The 27,345-nt window shown below is 40.5% G+C and overlaps 2 protein-coding genes, 1 long non-coding RNA gene and 2 other non-coding genes across 8 annotated transcripts; 1 reads left to right on the forward strand and 4 right to left on the reverse strand.

Moving 5' to 3' along the window:
- The first annotated feature begins 247 nt into the window (after positions 1-247).
- On the forward strand, positions 248-7,789 carry DNAL4 (dynein axonemal light chain 4). 4 transcript variants are annotated; one of them, XM_039338432.1, is made up of 4 exons: positions 248-299; positions 2,474-2,652; positions 3,948-4,031; positions 6,858-7,789. In XM_039338432.1, the coding sequence occupies exons 2-4, from the start codon at positions 2,581-2,583 to the stop codon at positions 7,020-7,022; spliced, it is 321 nt and encodes a 106-aa protein (XP_039194366.1). In that variant the 5' UTR covers positions 248-299; positions 2,474-2,580; the 3' UTR covers positions 7,023-7,789. The 4 variants fall into 4 exon arrangements, with proteins under 4 accessions (XP_039194366.1, XP_039194365.1, XP_039194364.1 ...); XM_039338431.1 differs by having other exon boundaries at positions 252-342; XM_039338430.1 differs by lacking the exon at positions 248-299 and adding an exon at positions 349-719.
- A 711-nt stretch (positions 7,790-8,500) lies between these two features.
- On the reverse strand, positions 8,501-13,402 carry LOC120305956. Its single transcript, XR_005556142.1, has 3 exons — positions 13,233-13,402; positions 12,572-12,710; positions 8,501-9,910 (listed from the first exon to the last, which is right to left on the reverse strand). It is a non-coding gene; the product is annotated as an uncharacterized LOC120305956 (long non-coding RNA).
- On the reverse strand, positions 11,996-12,114 carry LOC120306007. The gene has a single exon (XR_005556150.1). It is a non-coding gene; the product is annotated as a small nucleolar RNA SNORA26 (small nucleolar RNA).
- On the reverse strand, positions 13,069-13,188 carry LOC120306008. The gene has a single exon (XR_005556151.1). It is a non-coding gene; the product is annotated as a small nucleolar RNA SNORA26 (small nucleolar RNA).
- Positions 13,403-15,763: 2,361 nt separating the features above from the next.
- On the reverse strand, positions 15,764-27,233 carry AP1M1 (adaptor related protein complex 1 subunit mu 1). The gene is made up of 12 exons (XM_039338435.1): positions 27,013-27,233; positions 25,985-26,141; positions 24,783-24,850; positions 24,380-24,510; positions 24,059-24,206; positions 22,407-22,533; positions 21,152-21,294; positions 20,663-20,734; positions 19,953-20,111; positions 19,509-19,634; positions 19,258-19,333; positions 15,764-17,992 (listed from the first exon to the last, which is right to left on the reverse strand). Exons 1-12 carry the CDS (start codon positions 27,052-27,054, stop codon positions 17,970-17,972), a joined length of 1,272 nt encoding a protein of 423 aa, XP_039194369.1. The 5' UTR covers positions 27,055-27,233; the 3' UTR covers positions 15,764-17,969.
- Positions 27,234-27,345: the final 112 nt, after the last annotated feature.

A 27,345-nucleotide genomic window follows, 5' to 3' on the forward strand; every position in this document is an offset into this window, starting at 1 on the left:
GCAATAATTATACCTTCGCACGAAACTCTCCTATAGTTTTCCACAGGATAAATTAGGAAACGAAGAGAAACTTCTCTACCTCTCAAACTTATTCTAATAATCTCATCAGGCAGATTATGAACACCTATCACTCCGTGTCCCAAGTAAATTGTGGAGGTGACTTAGGACCCCTTCGCATAATAGGCAAACCTTGGACCCTATCCGTGCTCTCTACCTTTAACAGATGCCCAATGGCAAACTAGAAGGCGGGACTTCCGGCGTCGGTTGCTAAGACAAGCACGTTTCTTTCCTTAACAACGGTAAGGAGACTGGCTTTGGGGGCTCGGGGTCGAGGTGACGCAGGTGAGATGTACCACCGAGTGTTCGTTCGGGGCTCCCGGCGTGGACGGAGCTGCTTCTGGCTTCCTCCTTGGACCGGGTGGCGCTCACCGGCCGCACGCCTTTCCTCTGCCGGGTCTGGTCCCTCGGATAGTGCCGTCCGCCCCTGCCTTTAGCCGGGTCTTAGAGCACTCCTTTCTCCTGAGCGGCTGGGTGGGACTGTCCCACATTCCAGCCCGTGTATGATCCGGGCGAGGCGAGCATCTGAGCGGAGCTCAGGAAGATGAAGCGGCTCGCCTGGGCTAAAGGAAGGCAGCCGAATCATTATTTCAGCCGGCTGCGGTTCTTCCTCGCCGCTCCTTTCGGAGGTGCGTGGGAGGAAATTCGGATTTTCACTTAAGGTATAGACATCCCTTCGGTTAGGTGTGAATCTGAAGCGGGCTGATACTCCAGAGGGAGGATTTACTCTCCCGCCGGCCTTGAATCACGGGGGAAGCAGGGTGCTAACCTTCGAGCAAGTGCAGAGTGTGTTTGCCCACGAAATGAAGAGTTAGCCCTTGCGTAGATGGAAAGCTTTCCGGGTCTGGAAATGTCCTTTTTTATGAATAAAATAGCAGGCTTTGTTACTTGATGTGATAAGGTACTATTCTCCTTAGCAATGAAGTGGACAACAGAATCTTATATTTTTTTTCTTAATACTTGACAAATCATTCTAAATTAAAGTGATCCAAAATCAGTGACCCAAATGGATCTTTTGATTGTACCTCAATAAGACGATTGATTGATTCTGATTCTAAGTGATAGTCAGATCAAAAATTACTGTGAGATGTATTTGCACAATATCTAAATATACAAATGAGCCAAAACTAACCTTTGGCTATGGGTTTCAAAATAGCTGAATGGTTGGAAGTTATTAACACACAGTATAGTTTTTACTTCAATTAGTACCTGGTGAAACCACAGTGGAATAATTTATTTGGAGGCAATGCAGTTTTGATGTCTCAAGATTATTGAAATAGTTTACAGAATAATTCAAAAACAACAACATAGTAAGAAAGGAATGATACAATGATACAAGGCAGTATCTTTTATACAAAGATATGGCAACAAAGTTTTACAGTTACAATATTTAAAAGATCATTATTTAAATGTCCTCAAAAAGAGTAACAGATAAGCAAGCTAAGCCCCTAATGCCTCCAAAATCACTTTTCCTATAAAACACACAAAAAAATTAGCATAATTTTTGTTAGTAATGAAGATTATTTGCCTAAGATTCCAGCATTTGGATGGCAAAATGATATTTCCTTCTGGTCTTTGAGGTCTCTTAAATTTTATCTTCCAAGAAGGCAGAATCATTGTAAGCATTTTTGTATTTTCATTTTACTGCTCATTGTTTAGTAGTTGCTTCTTACAATTTGCAATGAAAGATCAGATTTTTTTCAAATGTATAGTATGCCAAATGTACTGAGTATCTATGTTGCCTGTAAACAGCATACTGAATGATACTGTGGTATTTTTAGAAGGAATGCAGCACACTGACATCCTTCTAATATCATCCTGTATTGTGCCCATACGGTTGATTAATTCTTATTTATCCACATCTTCTATTTTTTTATGGAGCTACAGAATAATGTCTTGGTGATTTTGAAATTCATTATTTGAAACTGACTTACCTGAAATATATTTATGTCCCCTCTAGACCAGTGATTCATAGAGTCTCCAGAAAGAGATTTTTTTTCCTCTTATAATACACAATCTTTAAAATACATGTGAATACACAAGATTAGCTAATTGATTAGCTGTTAATTCCACTGGAGTAAAAAAGAGAGCTAGTTCCTTATCTGAAAGAATAAAAAAATCTGTACAAGACTTGCTACTTCTGAAACTCTGGTTCCCAATATGAAATTTAAACAAATTGTAATAATTTAGTCAAATAAACAGGGATCATTACAGTCACCATAATTCAATTTTTTTTTTATTATTGTTACTATTTGAAGCCTGTCTATTTTAACAATATTAGCAAGAATAAAAAAAAAACTAGACAAATGTCATTGTCATATAAATGACTGTTTATTTTAATTCTCTTAAAAGGGTTTGACTGTATTATATCCTAACTATTATGCTATATTATTTTTTCCTTTATTTTTCTATATAGCATAAGGTATTTTTTCCAAAACTGAACTGAATTCACATTGCTAGCCTACACGTGACTGGTTTCCTTCAAAATATTCTGCCCCCACTTGAAGTCACAGTGGACAGATAATGGCAGATACCGGGGAGGGGAAAAAAGAAGAAGCAGATTATAAGAGACTTCACAGCTTCCCACTGATTAGGGTAAGAATGCAAGTGAAGAGAGATGACATATTTCAAATCAGAAGATATTGAAATGTAATGCCATTTTTATATCTTAAATTTGTCACAAAAACTAAACAGAAGAGTGAGGGGAAGGATGGAGAGAACTAGTTGCCATAGTGACTGAAGAGTTATTAGTTTATCTGCGAAAATCTGATTACCCAAGGTATACAGAGCACCCTTGATCAAAATGTGCATTCCTGTCCCTCAGAGCTTAGTAAGCATCTTCTTTCAAGGCTGTTTTGTATGGCATCATACCATGTTTTTATAATGTATCATACCATGTTTTTTTATAGCGTATGAGCTGTGGTTAAAGTACAATACTGTAGGCTAATTCTGCTGACTGTCAGCAGTTTGGCAGTTTGATTCCCACTGGCTCAAGGTTGAATCAGCCTTCCATCCTTCTGAGGTCAGTAAAATGAGGACACAATGTTGGGGGGCAATAGGCTGACAGTTTTACAAACTGCTTAAAGAGAGCTGTGAAGCACTATGAAGCAGTTTAAGTCTAAGTGCTATTGCTATTGCTATCTATGTTGAAGAAATCTTTGCTATGGGCCCAAGCAAGCTGATACTTCTTTGTTTGTGTTACATAATGCTTGTGAAGTTTTCTAATGAAGGAGACTCTGCTCTCCCTCCCAAGTTTGAATGATGAAATGTTGATCACTCTAAAGCTAGCCTAAGAGGTTCATTCCAAGGCCTTAGGTAAGGTCAAAAATCAGGCTTAAGATTTTATATGCATAGAGATGGAAAGAAGTTGGTAGTAACTATAATGGAGGAATGGTTGGTGAAGATGATCAACTTGGTGAAATGGCTAAATTGACTTGTTTGATTAGAGAGAAGATGATATCTACATTTATTGGTGATTAGAAACCCCTTACAGACTTTTTGCATTAAAAAAGACAAAAATTAATATTGAGTCCTGCAGGCCCTGGCTTAGCACAAATGGTTGCAGGAGAGAGGCTGTGGTAGTTTCTTCATTAACCATGACAAAGTGGCATGTGTGAAGCTTTTCCCCTTTGTGTGACATTTGTATTAGAAAGGAGGATTGCAATTGAAACTAGAGTATATTGCATAGAAAAGAATTACTGGGGAAAAAGTCTGTAGACTGGTATTCTTGGTAGTTAATTGTCTGTAATAAATAAAGACAAATTTATGGAAGAGATTTGAATCCTTCCATTCTTCATGTCTTAGCATCTCATTATGATTCAGTGTTATGCAGTAACCAATCCTGGCTTAAAACTGACAGAGATCCTCTATGCTTGTAATTTTTTTCCCAGCACTCAGACATGCCGGAAGAAATGCGAGTTGAGGCCATGGAATTATGTGTCACTGCATGTGAGAAATATGCCACCAACAATGAGGTACTGACACTAAAACCTCTGTATTTGGTGAGACACCAGATATGCTTCAGTTAATTTTTAACCACCTCTTTCTAAAAGGAAAGGTAATAGAAGAAGCAATAAATCTATATTCTTATAGATTCTGGTATCATAAATATATATTAAAAACCAGTAATCATAGTTTGTATAAATGCCCTTTTTACTCCTGCCTTTGATGCTAAATCCCTTTCTATAACTAAATGATAATAGAGCATTTTTCCCTAGCATGATCTCTTTATGCTTAAAACCTAGCATTGCATGATAAGATTAATGTTAACTATGGTAATTTTTTTGTAGCTCAGCTAGCAGTGTTGTATGCCCTTAGGCCTCCCAGTTTGCACACAGTTGTTTCTGTTGGACGAATTGGATTCAATTATTATTTAGGGCAGAAAAATGCATGCTAAGCTCCATTCAAGCATCCAGAAACGTGTTCATTATGCAAGTGCTTTAGATTTTATTTATCTATATTTCCTATTTTTAATCTCCCTCAGTGATAGATAAACTGTGTTCCCTACCCATGTCACTCAGATGACTTTGACTCCTGTGGTCACTGATCTAGCGCAAATGACTACAGGAAAGTAGCTGTGATAGTTTCTTCAGTAACCAGGACAAAGTGGTACATGTAAGGCTTTCCCCCTGCAGACATTTGTGCAAGGAGATGCCATTTAACTGTAACGCCACCCCCATAGGGATCACTTAAGTCCGGGCCCTCCCAACCTCCTCTCCAAGCGGCCACCAGCCCAAAGAGGTCTCTCACATTGGCGCCTCTGTCTTACAGGGCACGTGAAGTAGTATTCAGTCACGATCGGCAGCCACACACATGGGGCGGTGATGGTCGCTCTCTCTCCCAACAGTGACTCACTTGGGATGATGGTGGTTGATCTCAGGCAATAAGAACTTACAGGGAAGATGGTAGTCAATCTCTAATGACAACAACTTGCTCAGAACAATGTTAATCAGCCTCTGGTGATGGCAATTTGTCTAGAACAATGGTGGCCAGTCTCTGATGACAGCAACTTGCCTAAAGCAATGGTAGCCAGTCTCTGGTGGCAACAACTTGCCTAGGACGATGTTAATCCATCTTTGATGACAACTTGCCTAGAATGTTGGCAACCAATCTCTGGTGCTGGCAGAGGCCTCCCTTGTCCGCTCTCCTTGTCCCTCTCTGACCTCACCCCATGTAATCCCTTTTTATCTTCCCCAGCTGATCCTATAAAGAAAAGAAACCCTTACCTCCCACTAAAAGAGGTATGTCAAACTCTTCCCTAACTCTCCCTCTGGCTAACTTAGTCCAAGGGAAAAGAATTAAAACTCCCAAACTACCCTCTCTCCCTCTCTTCGTCTGGCCTGCCTACAAGGAAAGAGAAAGAAACAATAAAACCTCACCTTTCCCCCCCCTACCCCCGCCTCTCTCTCTCTCTCTTTCTTTCTCCCTCCCTCCCTGGCCTGCTTCAAGCAAACAGCTCCAACCAGCCACTCTCACCATCTTTCTCTCTGCTTGGCTTGCTTCAGGCAAACAGCTCTGGCAAGCTACTCCCACTTTCCCTCTCTCTCTCTCTCTCTCTCTCTCTCTCTCTTTCTGCCTGGCCTCCTTCCAGCAAACGGTTCCAGCAACTACTCTTATCCTCTATCCCTCCCTGCCTGGCTTGCTTCAAGCAAACAGCTCCAGCAACTACTCTCTCTCTATCCCTTCCCCTTTCGTCCAGCTTGCCTGTAACAAAGCAAAAAAAGCAAACGCAAAAACCCCAGCTTTTTACTCTCTCTTCGATCAGCTGGATCAGAATGGCAAGCTCCACCAAGCCTTCTCTCTTCCTCCCTTCTATCAGCTTCCCCCCTTTTTTTCCCTCCTCTGAGCCACGCCCCGCTGCCAGACCCATTGCAGCTGCTGGAGCTCCTCATCTTCCTGCCTAATCAGCGGGGCTCCTGCAAAGCCTCTCAGCTGGCCCCATTCTCACTCCAACTCCGCTACATAAGCAAGGTCAGGGGAAAAAGTGTTCCTAATATTTCAACTAACGGAGCTAGCAGGATAAAGACCTTTTGTTACTTTGTTAAGCATTCTGGCAATAAGTACAGGTAGCCCTCGGCCACAATTGGGAGCAGAATTTCTCTTGCTAAGCAGGGCAAATGTTAAGTCAGTCATGCCAGTTTTACAACCTTTTTTTGCCACAGTTGTTAAGTGAATCACTGCAGTTAAATGAATCCTGTGTTTATTAAGTGAATCCAGCTTCCCCCCCCCCCCAATGACTTTGCTTATCAGAAGCAGACTGGGAAGGTCTCCAGTGATGATCACACATTGCCAGGATGCTGCAGTTATCATAAATACATGGCAGTTAACAAGCATCTGAATTTTAATGATGTAATCATGGGGATGCTGCAGTAGTGGTGGCATTTTTTCAGTGCCATTTTAACTTTGAACGAATGGTCGTAAGCCAAGGACTACCTGTATGCTAATTTACTTCTATCAACTGTTTTGTGAGTGATCAGATGTTGACACATTTACCTACAGCTCAAGCTATCTTCCTGAATACGGACATGTGGCTTTCATGGCAACAGTACAGATATGGCTTACTGCCTTTTTCTGGAATGTTTTTGGGATTCCTTCATCTAAATTACAGTCCTCTACTTGCTGGAGATATTAAACAGGCCCTAGCCTGCTTAGCTTTGCAGCCTAACATTGCCCAAATGTTGCTACCTGCTGGAAAACCTTTTGTTCTAGTAATATTTTTTTGTGAGGTGAAAAGTATATTCCATTTTAGTAATGTTACTTTTTTCTTTTGGTTTCTGTTCCCTGTCAAACTTTTCCTTCAGAGCGCTGCCAAGATGATCAAAGAGACAATGGACAAGAAATTTGGATCTTCCTGGCATGTAGTGATTGGGGAAGGGTTTGGCTTCGAAATCACCCACGAAGTGAAGAACTTGCTGTACATGTTCTTTGGAGGCAGTCTAGCAGTTTGTGTTTGGAAATGTTCCTGACACATTTTTCACTATTGAAGCTCACTGCAAGCAGGATACTTTTTTCCCAGACTTTTAATTGGTTTTTGTACAATTTAAAGGGCAGCTTTATTTTTAATAACAACAAATATTGGGCTTTTTCTTATTTATATGCAAGTTTTATGAGATATATTTAGTGTGTTATCTGTAAATCTGTTTGAGCTACCTAATCCAGCTCATAAGTGTTTTGATTCTGATTTTACCAATGTGTCTTCTTGCTTAGAGGTGGGATTGTGCAAGAGCAATTGGGTTTATGAAGCCATACATTGGAGGTAGGTGTGAGAATTTTAACCCAAGTTTGCTGCTACTTCTCCTTGCTATCCTTCCCACTTTCTGAGAGCAGACCTGAAAAAGCAGCTTTCTTTCTGTCTGGATGGCAGCTGCATGGTTGAGAAACCTAAGCTGGCGGATGGTTGCTAAAATGATTTGCCTCGCCACCTCACTACACCTAAAGAGCACTAATATAATTTGTGGAGCATATGGTGCAGAAATAGAGAATATTTTGCCTAGCATGGGGATGGGGTGGGAGTATCATACCAATATGTTCAGAAACTGGTAATGGAAAAAACGGACCTGACCTGCCGGTTTCTTATACTTCTAAGTACAATTGTACTTCCATTTTGTAGGCTGATGCCATCACAGAGGTGTTTGATTAACGGAATGATCCTAATTGTATTTTCTATATCCCTTGTTAGAATTTGGAATGGAAAGGGGATTTACTTTTTGCAATAAAACTTTTTTAAAATGCATGCCTGATAGATTCTCCTAGAATTTTGTGTGTGCTCATGAATGTTGAGGGACCAATAGGTACTTGCTTTCCAGTAGGATTCAAAGATCCTACTGACAACATGACTGAATTCAGTGTTGTCCTTTGGTTAATGCTTAGGCCACCATGTCGTGGCTCACCTCCAGCCTTCTTGGGACAGCAATTTGCTAGAACTGAGCCATGTGCAGGATCGTATTTCTTAATCGCCCTCTACACTTGGTGGACAATCCCAAGACATGTTTTGCTTAGAATGCCCCAAAGGTGCGCTATGCACTCATGAACTTCAAATCTCTAGTTAGCTTTAATGTCAGGTTGCATCATCCCATAAAATGGTGGTTAACTGCTATAGAATTATTCCACTGAAATTAACAGGACACCTACAGGCAAACTATATATCACAATGTAACAAAACTGAATTGGGACTACTATGTAATGGTGTCCTTATGGCCATATCTTACCAGTTTAGAATACCACTATAATGGTATTAAAACATATCAAGTAGTTCAAACTAACCCAAATAGCTGCATTCTCCCTTTCCCCTTTATCCAATTTCTGATGCAAGCCATCCATCAAAGTTATCAAAGCAGCCTTACTATATCATGGCCTGATTAAAATGAGTCCAGATAATCAACATCTTTCAAATAAAACTAAAGAGGTCATTGCCACCTTCCCACCAAAATAGAATGTATGAAAGTAGAATAATTAAAGAGGTTTATTATTCATTTTAGAAATTACACAGCTGCCCATTTTAAACATAACTCTGGGCAGCGGAGAAATAGGTAAAAGCAATATTTAATAAAAAGTGGTGTAAAGCTATACAGAATACATGATCCAAGCTGGGTTGGTCACCATAAATTAGTCTTCCAAGCCCATCCTCAGGGAACTTCCCCCTCGCCAGAATATGTGCTTTGGGCTATTCCATGCATAGCATTTGTGTGGTGCCTGGTTGTATTTGACTTTTTAGCTGTTGGTTGGAGTGTTGATGGCTGGTAAACTTGATTTTGTTTCCTTGTGCTACCAAGTCCTCATCTCCCAAGTACTTTATAAGCTGGTGGTAAATCAGCACTCCTGTTGTCTGACAAGGGATCCATTTCCCAGGCTTCAATCATTTCCTTGGCTATTTTTATACCTGCTCAGCCAACGTCTACAAAATTCAATGTATGTCCTTGTTCATTGCAATGTGAGGCTGCCAATGAGTTTGGATCTCATCTGACCGCTTGCTTGTGTAATTGCAATGTAATGGTTAACTTCCCATCTGTCCTACAGAGGGACAACACATGCGGGGGATCTGGTAGGTTACATAGGAAGTATCACCCACCTCCAAATGATCTTTGCAATGCATGATCTATCCTCATATGAGTAGCCTCTGGGCAGTGTGCAAGGCCTACTTGCAGATCTCAGAAGCTGCTTTCTACCATATAGTTGGTCTTGTGCCTTCTTTCTTCTTTTCTCTCCCCTGTTTTGTTGCACAGGAATCTTGTAATAAATGCTTGTGGGTACCCATTTGTCATGTAGAATACAATTAAAATCATATTGTAATTAAAGGTTCCTCAGAAGGCTCCATGTAACAAATCTATGGTGCTCCACTGAGGTTCTAACCCTATCATCTCAGGAAAGAGCCAGATTTCCAAGGGAAAGATGTTCCAAAGTTAATTTAAATCTTAAGTTAACAGGATATTTTCAACAAGAGTCTTAATCAACTTCTTATTAAACGAAGAAGAGAAAGAGAAACCGTTTTCACAGGTGCAATTCCTCCAAGACCAATTTTATCAAACAAAAGGAAAAAGGATGAAGGAAACAGATGGTGAACTTCTATTTTAACATCTACATTTCTGAAATCTACAAGATGAAAAAACAAAACAGGACAAGCAAATTGCCAATTTGCCCGTATGATCTGCCCCAACAATGGATCCAAGTCAATTTTATCTATGAAGAAAATCCAGTATTTTTTCCTCACAGCTCCAGGGCACAAGGCCAATACTCAGGAAAATTCATGGTAAAATATCAATTTGAAGCCAGATCTCTCCAGGCTAAATCAGACATCACAAGACAAATCTTCAGTGAAGTCAGCCACCAATCACTTTACCGATATTGTCTTTCCTTTCTGTGAAAAATTGGGGGATAAATAGGTTATTCATGGTGCCAACAAGTGCATGCTACATCTGAAGTAAACATGAAGACTTATAACCCTTTGTTGCTGCCCAGTGTAGGTACCTTACATACTAGAACCAAGCTTAGAATAGAGGGAAAGTCATCCAAAACCCAGAAATCAAACATTAAGCATTATTTCTGTTCCTTGAGTTTTCCATGTCCCAAGTCCTTCCCATCCATGATCAAATTTTGACAGTTAAAAATGATGTCTTCAGGTGGGAGCCATTCACTGTCTTAGTTAATAGAGGGATCTGGCAGAGAATGCATGCTACAGGTCCCATCAGCTACTTTCTGGAAGTGCCACCAGACCTGCTTATATCCTCAGGCCTGGGGATTGCAAGGAACCAGTAACATTCTAAAATGGTTCCATCATTGTGGTTTATATTCATTTTCCCCTGTGCCTGTGGTAACAGAATAACAAGAGTTGGAAGGGACCTTGGAGGTCTTCTAATCCAACCCTCTGCTCAGACAGGAAACTCTACAATATACAATTTCAGACAAATGATTGTCCAGTCTCTTCTTTAAAACCTTCAGTGTTGGAGCACCCACAACTTCTGGAGTCATTCCACTGATTGTTCTGTGGGGAAATTTCTCTTCAGTCCTAAGTTGCTTCTCTCCTTAATTAGTTTCCATCCGTTGCTTCTTGTCCTGCTGCTTTGAAGAATAGCAGAACCCCCCCCCCTTTGTGGCAATCCTTTAGATATTTAAATATCGCTATGTTACCCTAGTCCAGGGGTAGGCAACCTTGGCTCTTTTATGACTCGTGGACTTCAACTCCCAGAATTCATGAGCCAGCATGGCTGGCTGAGGAATTCTGGGAGTTGAAGTCCACAGAGAGTCATAAAAGAGCCAAGGTTGCCTACCTCTGCCCTAGTCCTTTTCATTAAACTAGATCAGACATGTCAAACACAAGGCCTGGGGGCCGGATATGGCCCGCAAAGTGGTTTCATGTGGCCCGCAAAGCCATCCTGGGAACAGTGAGGGAATGACCCCTACTGCCTTGGCCCTGGCCCAGGTCCCACCCCCTTCTGCCAGAGACCCTCTGATCTGTCCCACTCCTGCCCAGGCCCCCACAGACACCCTTGACGCGAATGATGCAGAACTGACCACGACCACCCAGTAGGCCACACCCACTCCATCCACGCCCACCCAGCCGGCTGCACCCACTCTGGCCACACCCACCCAGCCCCCCAAGGGCAACCACAATGCTGATGCGGCCCTCAGTGAAATTGAGTTTGACACCCCTGAACTATACACAATTTCTTCAGCAGTTCATATTTTACCTCTAGTCCCTTAATTATCTGTATTGCTCTTCTCTACATGCTTTTCTAGAGTCTCAACATCTTTTTTATATTGTGGTTTTTATATTTTAATAATGACTGTTCTACATTTTTAATAATGTTTTTTCTATATTGTTTTACAATTGTATGCTAGTGAGAGTCACCTTTTGTGAAATGGACAATTGTATAAATTTCACAAATAAATCAAGGTTTAAGATGTGTAATACCAGCTAGTTAGCATACTTTAAACTTATTTTGTCAGGGGAATAGGTAATTTTTATTATTAGAAGCACATCCCATCTTTATTTTGTACAATTTATTGCTGCAGAAATAATGCTCCTGCTTCCTTTTTTCCCCATAACACCCAAGCTGACCCAATTCAGTCTCCCAATTTCTAGCTTAGTGATTTTAACCAGTACACCACACTGGCTTTTAATTTAGAGAGGTGCATAGTCCTCAGGAATCTTTCGACTCTAGCAGAATATAAAGAGAAATATAAATTCTTTTCAGATAAAATTCTACTAATGATACTGATGAAATATCCATGTAACTGGTTGAAAAGAAAAAAAAAAAAAACCTGCCAAGAAAAGGCTAATTGGCGTTGCAAAAAAAAAAAACCAACCCTATGAAAGCAACTACTTTAAAATCCCAAACTCACATTATGATGTGTAATAAAATGCTACAGTCAGTCCTAACTGCACTGGTCATTCTTGAATAAATACTGTCTTCTAGTATAACACATATTTAGTAAGGATTGTCTTTGTTTCTCCCAATAGGATCCAGAGAAAAGTTTCATTCTCACCTCTGGGTTTAAAGAAGAATTTACTTTACCCCTCTGTATTGGCCACTTAAAGCACAATCAGCCTTAAGAGGGCAAAGCTAAAAGGGGGAGATGAATTCTACACATAGGTCCATCTCTAATTATGACTGACATTGGTAACTATGCAAGTGATAATTTTTCTGAAATATTGTGGCAATGGATAAATTGTAGCATTGTTTTTTTCAAATCTGACATTGTGGAGATTTTTAAAAGCATGCTTTCCAGCTATGGTTTGAGATCTAGTGGAGAAAAAGAACACATTCACCACCTTCTAGATCAAAAGTCAACAAGAATCAGAAAATCTACAATAAACAGAAGAGTTGGAAGGGACCTTGGAGGTCTTCTAGTCTAATCCCCTGCTCAAGCAGGAGACCCTATACCAGGGGTAGGCAACCTTGGCTCTTTTATGACTCATGGACTTCAACTCCCAGAATTCCTGAGCCAAGGTTGCCTATCCCTGCCCTATAACATTCCAGACATGTATCCACATGATAAAGAGTGAAATAAAACTTACCATTATTTTCTAACAGAAGGAACGGCTATTGCTTCAGCCATTACATTCATCTCATTCAGCAGAATAACTTCTGCAAAACACCAACAGTTTCATTGCAGGCCATTTGTGTAAGCAGACAAGTTATTCCTTGGGTCTGTGCCTGGAAAAGAATGACAACCAATTAATGTGGATGTAAAGAGCTCAAAGCAGCCAATTAATATAGCCACAGACCTTAACCAGGCCTATTTGAACCTTTTTGTTTTCCTCTGGTGTGTTGTCTGTGTGGTGGTAACAAAGAGCAAGTTGAGATACAATAAATTTTGTCACCTTAACCTCGTTTCTTGGGTAATTTATTAAGAATTTATAACAACTCTTAATAGTACAAAAATAGCCATTTTTACATAGGAATACAATAGAAGTTGAGACTAACGAGGGAAATTGGTACCCTTCCCGCCTGCCGCTGCCAATCCAGTAACAAGATCCGGGATTTGCCCTTATACTATCCCGCCAAACCCAAAACGTGTTTCTCACGACAGGATCCGAAGGCGGAGACCCAACCCCGCCCCAGGTTTCAGTGAGAGAGCGATCTACCCCCCTGTGTTGACCATCCTAAAGCACAGATCGCTTCGGAGGCGCATAATTTAAGGGGCGAAGAAAAGATGAGGGAGTTTCAACCCCCTACCCTGCGCGGTGATCATACGCTTCACGGGCAAGGCCTCCGCGCCTCCTTCGCTGCTGTGTTTTCGGCAGGAGGGCCGGGGTTTCTTTCCCTTCGCCCGCCATCTTCCAGACTCCCGCCCTGGCCTGGCGCATTCAACAGAACAGCCTCAGCCGCAGGGGGGGCGAGAAAAGAACGCAGGAGGCGCCCGACGGGTTTATATAGCCCAAGAAAGGCGATCCCGCGAGACTGGCTGGGAAGGGGGCGCGCAAGGGCGGGGCGAGAGGAAACCAAAAATAAATGAATGAATAAATAAATAAATAAAATAAGCTTAAATAAAAAGGTGGATGGGGGAGGGGGAGGGGGGAGGACGTGGGAAAGACCCATTTCGGATTTGTGGCAGAAATGGCTGCCAGGTTCATTGGCTCAGCGACCAGGTGCCGTCTACGCAAACGAGAACATCTTACACACACAAGTAGTCCTCAACTTAAAACAATTCGTTTAGTGACCATTCAAAGTTACAGTGGCACTGAAAAATGTGACTTATGACTGTTTTTCAGTTATGACCTTTGCAGCATTCCCCATGGACAAGTGATCAAAATTCAGATGCTTAGCGACTGGTTCACATTTATGAGCATTGATGTGCCCCAAGGGCATGTGATCCCCTTTTGTGACCTCACAAGCAAAATCAATGGGGAAACGAGATTCATTTAACAATTGGGTTACTAACTTATCAACTGCAGTGATTCACTTAACTGTGGCAAGAAATATTGTAAAATGGGGACAAACTCACTTAACAACAAAAATTATTGGCTCAATTGGGCCGTAAGTTGAGGACTACCTGTATATATATGGAAGCAAGCACATAAATATTCTTCATGTCTGGTTTTTCTTTTGAGGAGGAATGGGTGTTTGGTGTAATTTACTTAAAAAATATTAATCTTTGAACTGTTTTGCTCCAAAAAAAACTCTCCGGGATCATGATGCGCGTATTCTGTGTGGAATGAAATTGTGACTCCGTTGTTTTCCTTCAAGGAAGGAGCAGAGAGATCTTTACAACTATGATCTTTACCTTTGAACCAACAAACTTTTGCTCTGGTTCATAGAATTTAACGCTAGAAGTAAAAAGTTTTTACTCCAACATGTATCTTGAATTTTACAAATTACTGTGTAACTGGTGTGTAGTTTTTGTAAGTTAGTTGCAACTGCTGCCAAACTACATGGCTTCCACACGTTGTATAAGATGCTTCACAATTTAAGTAAAAATCGTTACTAGGGATCATAATTAATAATACTGTAACCCAAACAGGCCTTAGGATGAAATATGTGTCATGTCTGAACACTAATTTTTGCAAAAGAAAAAAAAGGCTAGGATAATTTGGTGGTATGTATGCAGTTTTATTTTCCTTTTTAAAAGAAACATTGTATTTGATCAGCTGCGCCTTCTCTAACATTGTAGCATTCATCTGAACACAAGGCATTTGTGCCATTTGGATAACTATATTTCCCAAATCACAACAGAAATCTGTTGCATGAGGTTTGCTCTAGGTTTTTTTTTACTGTGTAATTTGCAATCATTGATTCGATTTTCTACACTGATATAATTTTCAGATCAGCACTAATAGGATCACCCTTCCCATCAAAATTGCTTTACATTTTATCTCCCTGTTCCAAACTATTCCTTACTACATTATCTTTGTTTTTAACACATTAAACAATATTGCTCTTTTTTGTAACAATTCCTGCACTTTCACTTCTTCCACAGCCATTTTTTTTTTGCCAAGGCCCTCACATGGCACCACTGAACAATGGTCTGTCCCACACTAAGAATTGCTCATGACCCTTATATCCTTCATCAGTTTTATCACTCTTTCATTATAAACCATCATACCCTTTAATTTGTCCCTTTTTTATTTTAATTTTTTTTTAAAGTGTGTGCATCAAAAATGCTTCAACCAAAATCAGACCATTTTCTAAACAGATACTCATCGGTCATTGTTATAACATCACTTGCATTGAGCCCAAAGGCAACTGGACTTTCTTGATTTTTTTTTCCTTGAAAAGATTCCAAGAATCTTCTTCGGTTTTGAAGAACTGAAGAAGCTTCTTGGATGAGAAGCAAAACATTTTCAAGGAAAAAGCACAGGAAAAATCCAGTTGCCTTTTAAAAAGCACCTTTGGGACAACCATAACCTGGGTGATTGTGAATCTCTCTAGACACTTTCATTGAAGGTGGCTGGAATGTAGGACTGAAACCAAGTAACCAGTCCACATGCTGCCATGAAATAGCTAGGTGACAAGAGCAATCACTACCTCAACTCCTGGTGATATGAGCACATTATTTTGTTTTCCTGGGGACAATACAAGTAGTTTTCTACTATCTTTTTCTTGGCTTACATTACCACACAAAATGGTTAAAGTGAAAAAATTCACCAATGTTGCGGAGTTCCTTGGAGCAAGGATAGAATAAATATGCATCTTCTCATCTTAATTTCTCAGTCCCCCCAGGAAATACCAAGCTTTGATCTGTGCAAAAGAAAACCAAGACTCTAAAATTCTGGTCATTTCATTTATTTTAAACAGACTTTTAGACAACAAATACAATGCCCTGGTTAAAGGCATGATGTTGACATTTCTGGCAGCTGGAGGGAACCGTTTAATAACAGGAGTGGTCTTAGATCTAACTTTAGCAAGTGAGCCCATCTGTCCCTGACCAATCATTATGTTGTATATTTCTCAGGAATAGGGTGTCAGACCTGCCTTGGTTTGAAGCTCCAAGAACAATCCATTTGGTTAAAAAAGGTACAGTTTACTAGACTACAGTAATTCACTTGACTTCTAGTAAACTATACCTTTCTCAACCAAATGGAAGTTAAGGATTGTTCGTATTTAGAAGCTCAAGCTGAGACAAGTCTGACCTAGGGATTCTGTGACCTTCCAGAGTCCTGAACTAGAGTTTCCAACCGTCTCGGCAGTAGCATTTGCAGGTGGGTCAGACTGATGACCCACCTGCCCCTTTTCCATGAGCTTCATGATATCACATACATGTCCCACAGGGGAGGCACTGGAATGCTACTTTCATCATTCTGACAAAAACAAGCTACAGCGCTGCAATTCTTCATGATTACTGCCATGAAGATGGCTGAAAATTGCATTTTAGCAACTCTAGGAGGTCCCCACTGGAAACACAGCCCTTTTAAGTGCAACTATGGGTGAAAATATACCTATGAATGATTAAAGTGTACCATCAATCCATTACTGTTGCATTTGTTCAACTACAAAGTGATTTTTCATGGTTACAAGTAACGGACTAGGGCTATTTTTCCAGGAACTGACGGGTCTTGCTGCAAAGTTACATAGGGCATCACATTCCCAACTTCATGTGTATTGCTGCTCCCAATCCACTTTGTAAAAAGCAAGCTCTTAATGTAATCTTTGCAAGTGTATCATGAACTTGAACCCTACAACTCTTTAGAAGAAAAAGCCAAATTGTAAGCAAGATATGTTGCTAAGAAGCATATGTAATGTTGTGTGTTCTATCAGAAGTGACCAACTGCCACTGAGCAGACCTCAAAGACGGACTGCCCTAAAGGAAGCAGTGAGAAGGCAACAAAATCTTTGACCTAAAGCCATTAGGGGGGGACTTGCTTGTCCGGCTAAAACAGCCTTTCCTGATATGTGTTGGAAACAATTGGGAAAGGCTGAGTTGGAACACAAGGGGCAAGATAGGTAGGTTGCAGTGCTGGGAATTCCAGTCCCAACACACCCAGAAGGGGCTAGACTAGAGGAGGCATGGCACTCACAAGACACTCTGCATCTGTTTTACCGTTTTGGGAGTTCTTGTAGGAACCACCATCAACAGACACTGCAGCACCTAGATGACTGTGCCATTTGAAAGCTAAGCAAGGGCTGGCAGAATGATTCCCAAGCAAGACCCTCTATGCACAGAAACCGTCCAAAGAACGAAGACAAAAACAACAACAACAACCCTAGGACCTTTCTCAGTAGCAAGGTAAGTTTTCTATATACAGGTGGCTTTTGTTTAAGGAGAAGCAGATCATCTTACAAATTCTACAAAGTGGCTTCAGTTGCATGTTGTTCATCTCAGTTGCTGCTTGCAAAAGATATATGGATAGGATGTTCTTCTCGGCTAGATGATTCAGAAGTGGATGGGGTCGGGCATCCATTTTGAGAGCCGCGCCATCACATAAAAACACCTTGTAACACCAACTGCATGTTTTCTTTCTTGAACCGAGCACCATCGATCAAATGACTTTGCATTTTGTAAACTCTGCATTTGGGGAATCCGTTGTAGATAATTAATTTCCCAAAACAACCCAGCAATGCAAACAAAATTGATTTCAAGATGTCACCAGAGTTTAACTAGCATTTAGATGCATCAGCAGGCAAATGGTTGGCAAGAGGAGCTCAGCTAATACTCACAGAACTTCAGAAAGGAGGACTAATAGCCCCCAAATTCTGAAGCCAAGAAATAAGACCAGCCAAGTTTTTCCAAGATTGATTCTTGGCCTTGTTTCAAGGCAACAGCTACTCCTAACAAAAACAACACTGAATGGGGCGAACAAGAAAAAAAACATTCATGACGTCTGCACTAAACACTGGTCCAAGTACAGCTGGATATGGGACACAGCCTGATTCCACTTCCAGCCAGCAAGACAACCTTGGCCCACGCCTTCAAGCACCAAACATTTCTGACCAGGGATATTGATTACTTTCTTGGCCGCAGTAAATGAGCTGACGTTATTGTGTTCGAAGTTGATAATCTAGGAGGAAAAGAAAATTTAATGAGCTCAGTGATGAGAAGCAGCGAAGCTATGCACAGAGAACCCCTCCACTCCATTTTTTTTAACTTGTTCATTTCTTACCATTGCATCCAACCTTTTTTCTATGGAAATGAAACAGGCATGTGAAAAATTGCCTCTCATTTATTATTATTATTATTATTAAGTTGGAAGGGACCTTGGAGGTCATCTAGTCCAATCCCCTGCTCAGGCAGGAACCCTACACCATTTCAGACAAATGGCTGTCCAGTCTCTTCTTAAAAACTTCCAGTGTTGGAGCATTCACTGCTTCTGGAGGTAGGTTGTTCCACTGGTTAATTGTTCTAACTGTCAGGAAGTTTCTCCTTAGTTCTAGGTTGTTTCTCTCCCTGATTAGTTTCCATCCGTTGCTTCTTGTCCTGCCTTCAGGAGCTTTGGAAAATAGCTTGACTCCCTCTTCTTTGTGGCAGCCCCTGAGATATTGGAACACTGCTCTCATGTCCCCCCTTGTCCTTCTCTTCATTAAACTAGACATACCCAATTCCAGCAGCCGTTCCTTATATGCTTTAGCCTTCAGTCCCCTAATCATCTTTGTTGCTCTTCTCTGTACTCTTTCTAGAGTCTCAACATTTTTTTTACATCGTGGTGACCAAAACTGGATGCAGTATTCCAAGTGTGGCCTTACCAAGGCAGCAACTATTAGGGTAGACTGGGAAAAAATGACTAGTCCAAAGCCCCCCAGTGGATTCCCTGATCAAGTAAAAAATTGAAAATAGTCTCCCCATTGCTACTCCCAAGATTCTAATTACCATTCCACCCCAGACCTTGCTCATTTTCCCCATGTTTTTTTACAGAGGACCGTCTAATTCTAAAACTATGGTCAGCTATATACTAGCCATCCCATTACTTACTTAAGTGATTGCACAATTAACGTTGCTAGTTTGGGAGTAAGATCTGCCTAACGTATATATTTTAATCTTGTATTTTATATTTAAAATTTTATGTTGCATAGTATGCCTTATTTTAATTGTGATGCTTCTGGCACAAATAAATAATCCCATTCCTTATCCTAGGAGAAACACATGATAAAGAGCTCTGGTTACTTAACCAAATTCAGTCTCACCTAGACCTCATTCTTACTGCAAGCACATGGAAACCATCCTACACCACGTGACACCCACCAAGTTAAGCACTCGATATACTAGCACCATTTTGTGGCTGCAAGGCCACCTTAAGGTATCTAATAAGCAAAGTGTCTTTTCACATACCTCCGTTCTGGGTAATGTAGCGGACCCAAGGCAATGCCTGGTAGCCACTCTTCTCAATTATTTTTAAATAACGAACCTAGAAAGGAACAGAAGTAAACTTTCAGCTTCCGTCTGAAGAAGTCCATTTGCTTCCCACATTCACGGGGGTGGGGCAGATAAAAGAGAAGGAGAAGCATGAAGCATAGAGAGTGGACAAGATCACTGAAATCCCATCTAGGCTGGCAAGGCACCCACAATGATAGCCTGCTTACCTGAATTCCAGATGTGGTGAAATATGGGATTTCAAACTTCACACTGATGGGAGGTTTCCCTTCTTTGTCCTCAGCTTCCACACTCGGAAGCCCAAAATGGGCCCTCATCAAGTACTCCTTCCCTCCCTGTAAGTTAGCAGAGAGTCAAATTTCATTTTATCCCACCTTTCAGGGCTTCTCACACCAAAGAGCTGAAGGAAAACCATCCGTTCCACAAAATCTGTGCAATTCTATCCAGAGTGATAGACAGAATTCCACGGGATCGACGGAGGTGAACTAAACCATGCTGGACAGGGCAAAGTTCTTTTGAAATGAGCTAATGAAACTTGCTCTGAACAGTTAGGGAAGAACTGTCTACGCAAAGATCCTTTGGAAATAAAATGGATAGAGGGTTGTTTTTTTTTTGGCCTCTCTCCCAGAGATGTTCACAATCAATGAGCTTACTGGAAAAGACTTGATGGACCACACAATGGCACTGTTCTCAGGAACCCACTTGACATTCCCAACTGTGGTTTTGAACTTTGGTGAATCGGCATCATTGGGAACAGGAATGTGAATCTCCACGTTATTGGCTGTAGATCTGCGCTTGAATTGACTCTTGGCCTAAAAAGGTTTTAAAATTGCTATAGAAAATACAATCCCGAATAAACTGAGAAATTTGCAAAGTATAATTTTTAATTTCTTTCTAGTGTCTTTTTCTCCACAAGTACTGTTCCAAAAGGCTTGCTTAGTTTGAATAAAATGGGTGTTATTTTATTGGCTAAGAATCAATCTTTTCCTGGCCTCTTTTTCAACAAAAAAGACAAGGATAGAAATGTTAGGCTTGTTCTTTCAATCATTTTTATTAGATTTTTTTTAAAAAATGCACCATCGTAATTTAATGATGCAAAGTATGCTCCAAGGCCACACGCAGCCCGTGCTTCCTCATCTTTCCTTAACAACCAGGTATTCTCAATATTTATGGAATGTTCAATAGGAAAACATAGCAAGGAATGGACACTGGAGCCCTTTGAGATTTTACTCCATGTGCAGCCCTCCCTGGCCTCCAAGATGCTTTTAACAGCCTGCTACCTTTTCTCTAGAACCTTTGAGAACAGAACTGCTTTGCACAATGGACCACAAAGGGCCAACAGAGTTTTCTGGATTCCACTCACCTTGATCATGTACTCTATGCGACTATGGGAATGTTTCTCTATAACTGACTCAATCCAGATTAGAGGTTTTACCTGCAGATGACAAGATAAACTGTTATTGCATCACTGGCTCCCCAAGCACCAGAGGATTCATCAGTTTCTCCTTTATTTCTAGAGAAAAGGAAAGCCCCACACAGAGGATCCAAGACACTGATCACTACCGATCCCACAGTACAACTTGGCTCTTGACTGGTCTACAAGCAACCCAATGCTGCAGCGCTTTCTGTCTGGGATCATTTCACCTTCATTAGTATCATATACATAGCAGCAATCCAACATGCAGCAATTGATTGATTCCACCCATTTCACCCACCAGGTATTTCACAGATATCATCATGTGATGGTCTAAATGGAGAATTAAAGCCACAAACTCTTAAAAAGAAAGAGCCCCCCCCCCAAAAAAGGGGGGGGAACGATTCTGTTTGTAACCCAAGATTAAAACACACGTACATGGGTATTAAGACGATAGGACATGAGCTCAAATTCCCCATCGGGTGGGATAAATGAAATAGTCCTATCATTTTCAAAACGAGAGAGACGAACACACTGGTGGAATTTCACATCTTCCAGTTCCACAGATTTGCTCTTGCCGCCTGTCAGGGATAGAAGAGAAGGCCCGGGCTTGAAAAGTGTAACAGCAATAAAGGGAAGCTATAGAAGTAGGTCTGCTGAGATCACTTTAGGCCAATTTCCTAAAGCAGGGGTTTCCAAACCTGGCAACTTTAAGACTTGTGGACTTCAACTCCCAGAATTCCTCAGCCAGCTGTACTTGGTGCCAAACCAAGTTTGGAGACCCCTGTCCTAAAGAATAGCAATTTCAGCTATAAGAAGAGAAAATAAAGGCATGCATAAATCAAGTGCAGAGAATCCCAGGTCATAGGAGTACTCCTGTACAAACCCCATGCAGAAGACAGATAGATACATCACAGTAAAAAACAGAATTTATACATGCTGTTCCTAAGCCTGCCCCTCTAAGCCAGGGATTCTCATACTGGGATTGATGACCAACTTAAACGATGGTGGTAGATTTGTTGAGCAAGCAAAGCAGGCGTGGTGTCAAAACTCACTCCTCTTGTGCTTGGCAATGTCCTCAGGTGATTTCACCAGGCAAAGCAGAGAAAAAGCCTCAAGCTAGTTTTGAGGGATGGCTAATTGAGTAGTATATCAAAACCAAAACCACAGCAGCTTTATTTTATTTTACTCATAAATGAATTCATCATTTTAAGAGGTCATGGTAGTGCAAATTTTGAGAATCTCTCTCTAAGTTTCATAATGAAGAAACTGACAGGAGGACAGAATTAAACTGGTTAAGACAAAATGTTTCTGGAAGAATTCCAATTAGCACAGAGGAGTTCAAAGGGATTCTTTCATAAGATCCTTTCTAGTAAAATGACTCTAGTAATGAGTCATTAGCTATTCAATACGATGGGTTAGCAGTTCACATGCAGCTCCGCAGCACCCAATTTTCAGCTTCCAATCACTCTCCCAGCAATCCATGGCACAAGAACAGCCACAGTTCAGCACTTTAAAAAAAAAAGTTTAAAGGGCAAGATGGGTATTTTAAGCCTTGCAACATCCTCAAGCGTTTATTATGTCTTTTAAACTACCACCCCCCCTTCCACAGGTACAATTCTTTAAAATTAGGTTGCAAGGACAGGGAAGCAAAGAGGTAAGCAGGTAACCTGGAAGAAGCAGACATACTCACGGCCAGTATTATCAAAGAGGACTTTGTCATTCAAGCCAAGGCGAAGCTCTGGCATTCCAGACAAGAAAACCCTCATTTTGATGGATCCAACAATTTCACTGCGCAGAACATTCCCATTGGCACTAACCTGAAATTGAAGGGTGGGGAGGGGCGTGTCCACATTTCAAAACACTAAGGCAAAACTAACAAGATGAAATTCGGTGGTGATCAATGTAAAGTGATACTTTATAGCAACAGATCCCAACCTTTCTGGCTTTGCAGACTGCTGGTGGCTGGGGGCGGGGGAAGGGGATGGTTCCACGCAAGCGGCAGATGTCCACGCTCATATGCATACCGTTTGCACAAGTGGAGCTGCACATATGGCCTGGTTCGAAATGGGAGGTGGCCTGCTTTAATAAATGTTAACACAAGCGGAGAATACAAGGCATCTGGTTTTCCAACAGTACATATGAAATAGAATTAAAGCCTTTGCTGATCATATTTATGAGTTTTCAAACTAAATACATCTAGCAAAGGAAAAGTCCAGCACTGCTGGAGACTCTGTAGTGCTTCTTCAAACAGCTCCTTCTGCTAAAGGGATCAAAATCGGTAGCACTCAAAAGATGGAATGGGTTTGTATTCTATATCTCCATGCAGGAATACAAAAAAAATTCTCATCACACTTGTGTAAGAAGCACTGCGATGTTTCCGGGTTGAAAGGATTAGCTGGTGCCATCACCATTGCCCCAAGAGGTGCCTAGTTGGGGGCTTCTTTCATGTCCCCACAGGACCTGGAGTGAAGGACTGGAGCTCACTTCACCCCACAGCAGCACTCAGGTGTCGAACACAGGCTTGCTAACCTCCAATCCAGAGTCCTAACCATGTGAGTCACTGAGCTCCTACCAAGGGTAGGAAACCTTGGCTCTTTTATGACTCATGGACTTCAACTCCCAGAATTCCTGGCTGGCTCAGGAATTCTGGGAGTTGAAGTCCACGAATCATAAAAGAGCCAAGGTTGCCTATCCCTGTCCTAGACAGTAAAGGTTTAGACAGAGGAACAAATTGCCTGGATGGATGGAATCATTTTTATTGGAGGTATCTAAGCAAGGCCCGGTGGACTATTTGCCATCAATACTATCTTAATTATATACTCAAAAAACAATTTAAGTTCCTTTTATTTTATTAAGATCTGTTAAAAAGCAAATAAAAGGAACCTGAATAGATTTTTGAGTCTCTATATAAATGAGATTCTCTCTGTCAATCTCTTTTAAGTTTTCAGTGTTTCATCCCACTAACATAATCATTAAAATTAAACAGACTCAAAGAATTTTGCTGGACCTTTCTGAAGCTTGAACTCCAGGACAGTGATTAGAAATCAGCTCTTGTTTAAACACGGAGCGATTCTGGGCTGGGAAAAGAAATTCCAAAGATCTTGAAAAGCTGCCGACAGGCCAAAACAGTAGAATAATAAATCTGTCTGGACCATAAGATCTAGAGTGGCTCTTTTGAAGATGCTCCCATTTTCAGATAGCGTTCTCTCTCTCTCTCTCTCTCTCTCTCTTTTTTTTTTCTCTCTCTCTCCCCCCCCCACACACGCACCCCATTCTTCTTGCCTTTAGAGTAGCAGTTAAAATACATCGTTCAGTATTAATGATATATAATCATAGACCTACCAAAAGATTAACAGATTCTATGACATCCAGGAAGACTTCATTCTTTCGGTACTTGATCCCTTCAGAACGCCAAGACACGGCATTTGTAACAGTGGCAGGAGGGCGTGGGGCTCCAGTTTCCAGCTTGTGGCCTTCTTGTGTTATGTATCTATAGCATCACAGGCAAGATGTTCAAAATGCGAGTATCTGCATATTTTAGCCCTAGAGATTTATTTAAATTAGAATTACACCAATTAAATAAAAAACAGTTTTAGACATCCTGAATCGGGATTATTAAATATACAGAAAATGCAAGTTTTTAGCTCCAAGCCACATACTTACTCTTGTAAAATTTTACTGTCTGTAGTTTGGGGATATCCAAAGTCCATCAATTCATCTAGCAGTTCATAAATGATCACAAAATTATCCCGAATGCTCTCTTCTTCCAATTCCTTAAAATATTCAGAAAAGACCTGAAATAAAAAGGTAAAAGAAAACAATGCAATATGCCCACACAGTAATATTCCAATTTTGCTATCATTTTTAAAATAAAAGCTGTTAATGTAATCACAATGATTTCTCAATTTTTAAATGTCAACTACTACAAGGGTTGGGGGCAAGGGTGAATGCATTCAATGTATATTTTTCTACTCCAGTAATTTAATAGTCAAATATTAGACACTTTAGAGAATAAACCCCAAATGAAATCTCAGAATTTTAATAACAGAATCAATGCCACACTCACCTGAACTACCTTGTATAGAAATGAGAACACAAGAGATACACAGGCATTCTTCTTTGAAGTGGCAACCACTGGGATAGCATATTCAGGAGTTTATAAATATTCGTATTTCCAAGCTATTCCTCTTTATATTTTAAATTTTACTAGCTTCTTTTTCAATGAACATCCTATTTAATTTCCTGCAAACTATTAACTTGTATCAAAAAAATTATAATACATATCCTAACTTTAGAAAACCAGAAATGCAATGATTCAGAACTTCACTGATGTCTTTCTAAGCAAAATCAATGAAAGTATTGTGTCTAGATAATGGGAAAGAGGCATACTCTATTCTTTTGGACAGACCAATACTATGCCCAATTCCAGGCTCTGTATTTTAAGAAAAGTATTAATAAATTGAAATGAGACTAAAGAAAGGAAAAAAATACTAAGAGGCTGGATCCAGATGGATACCAGGCTAAACATGAAGCTGCATATGTTTAGCCTGGAGACAATTAAAACAATGTGAAATCAGTCTTCGACTATCTAAAAGATTGTCACATAGGAAAATGTTTTTAAAGGAGGGTCAATGCTAATAAATTCAAAATATAGAGAAAATTTGACATTAATATGGATTTCCTGATACTATGCTTCTCATTTATATTTGACTGGCCATTGAAAAGTCAGAGTGTATTGAAGACAGATCTTTAGAACTGATTTTCATGTTCTCTTCATAGCATGAAATGTTCAACAACAGAAGGCAGTTAACTTTGCTTCACTAGAACAGAAGTAAATGGATGACAATTTATCAAAGATGCAGCAGTAGGAAATTTTCTGCCTGAGTAGGATTTTTGAAATTTAATTCTGAAATTTAAAAGTTGGTGTAATTATTTTTCTTTTTCCTGACCAGATTTAGTGAATTCAGACCTGATCAGCTGCTCTCTGCTATCATCTAGACCGCCACTTTTTTAAGCCTGAAAGCATTTCTTGGAGATAAATAATAAATAAGTAAAATGTTTATGAGAACAAAGTACAGATTAGCATGTGAATAAAGAGGGAAATTGGTTGCCTTTCTTTTGACTTAGTTATTAACTTGAGCCTTTTTTAAAAATTAAGTTTGAAGTGGAAAGTTTGGTTAAAGAGATTCCTTAAAAATTGCTTTTTTCAGTATCTGGAATCCTAGATCAAGGTTGCAGCTCAATAACCCTTATTTTGGCAAAAGATACAGTATAAATTGTTGTGTTTAATCCACATGAAGCGAACACCTCCGTGAGCCAGAATAGGTGAGAGAGTCCCTTCTTCTTCCTTCTCCATAAGAATAGGCATAAAATGCTCTACCTCTGACATATCCACATCTCCACGGTAATTTCTACAGATAAGAACCTAAAATAGTAAGGACACTATTAGCAGTTTTTGAAACAGTAAAATTTATAAACGTTGCTTCAAACAAGTTTGTATGTATTACAAAAGAAACCACTTTTCAGTAATAAGTTACAGTACCAGAACCTCACTTATTCTTGATACTAACCAACCCTCTAGCTCAGGGGTAGTCAACCTTGGCTCTTTTATGACTCGTGGACTTCAACTCCCAGAATTCCTGAGCCAGTTGTGCTGGCTCAGGAATTCTGGGAGTTGAAGTCCACGAGTCATAAAAGAGCCAAGGTTGACTACCCCTGCTCTAGCTTTTAATTGGCCTGTTTGCTACTGGCCAAGTAGGAAGTGTAAGAGCTAGAAGCTCATTTAATTGGGCCACTAGTGGTATGACTCTAAATTTAATCCCAAGGAGAAACACATACTGTATCCTCCCAACAATTCCCTTTTACTCAAGAGCAAAATACAATTATATAAACAATAATAATATTAAACAGATTCAACTTGTGACTTATTTCACCTTTCTCCCTTCTCTCAATCGTAGATCAATGATTTCTGACATTCAATGCTGGAGTGATTTAGTGAGGGAGAGAACAGAACAAGAAAGAAATGTGGACACATGGTGACTTTCTGGCATCGCTCCCTGTTTAATCCCTTCCCTGGATATTCTATTTAAAATCAGAATTACCTTTCCATGTTTCTCGCAAAGCAAAAACTTGACACCTTACTTAGCCTTTCCTATTTATAATACCCATAACTGTTTTTTCATCTAACAAAATAAAGTAGCTACCTCTCTGAAAGCATTTATTTATTTACACTTTACAGCTGGTAGACTGCCCCTGCAGCTGGAAGTTTTGCAGAAGACTCATCCCTCTCTACACACCTTGCCCTTGAGATCCAATACATAGACAGCGCTAGCCGACATGACGGCGGTCCTCCAGCAGCCCGCACACGAGAAGCCCCGGTGCCCCCGAACCCAACGCTTCTCGATACGCCCAAAAGCCTCGCGAGCTCACATCCGCTTCACTTGCACTTCCGTTGTAAAATTGTGTGCCTAGAGCGGGGTGTGCCTAGAGCGGCATCCAGCCCACAAGAATGCTGTAATTGACCCAGAATGCTTATACCGCTAAAATTCCCTACAAGATATAACTCTATGATAACGAACGTACATCCGTCCAGCCAATGCTAGAGCCCGCCGGCCCGTGGGGACATATTA

Source organism: Crotalus tigris, unplaced genomic scaffold (assembly GCF_016545835.1).
Source record: "Crotalus tigris isolate CLP2741 ecotype Arizona unplaced genomic scaffold, ASM1654583v1 scf7180000017701.1507938, whole genome shotgun sequence".
In the NCBI taxonomy this organism is placed as follows: Eukaryota; Metazoa; Chordata; class Lepidosauria; order Squamata; family Viperidae; genus Crotalus; species Crotalus tigris.

What these genes read in the sequence shown, in the direction of transcription:
- DNAL4 (XM_039338432.1), top strand. Translation starts at nt 2,581, where the DNA reads ATGGCAGATACCGGGGAGGGGAAAAAAGAAGAAGCAGATTATAAGAGA. An exon ending in ACAGCTTCCCACTGATTAGG is followed by an intron (nt 2,653 to 3,947) that starts GTAAGAATGCAA and finishes TTTTTTTCCCAG; the next exon opens with CACTCAGACATGCCGGAAGA. An exon ending in AATATGCCACCAACAATGAG is followed by an intron (nt 4,032 to 6,857) that starts GTACTGACACTA and finishes CTTTTCCTTCAG; the next exon opens with AGCGCTGCCAAGATGATCAA.
- AP1M1 (XM_039338435.1), bottom strand. Translation starts at nt 27,054, where the DNA reads ATGTCGGCTAGCGCTGTCTATGTATTGGATCTCAAGGGCAAG. An exon ending in TAAACACAACAATTTATACT is followed by an intron (nt 24,851 to 25,984) that starts GTATCTTTTGCC and finishes ATGCTATCCCAG; the next exon opens with TGGTTGCCACTTCAAAGAAG. An exon ending in TCACCACATCTGGAATTCAG is followed by an intron (nt 19,334 to 19,508) that starts GTAAGCAGGCTA and finishes GTTCCTTTCTAG; the next exon opens with GTTCGTTATTTAAAAATAAT.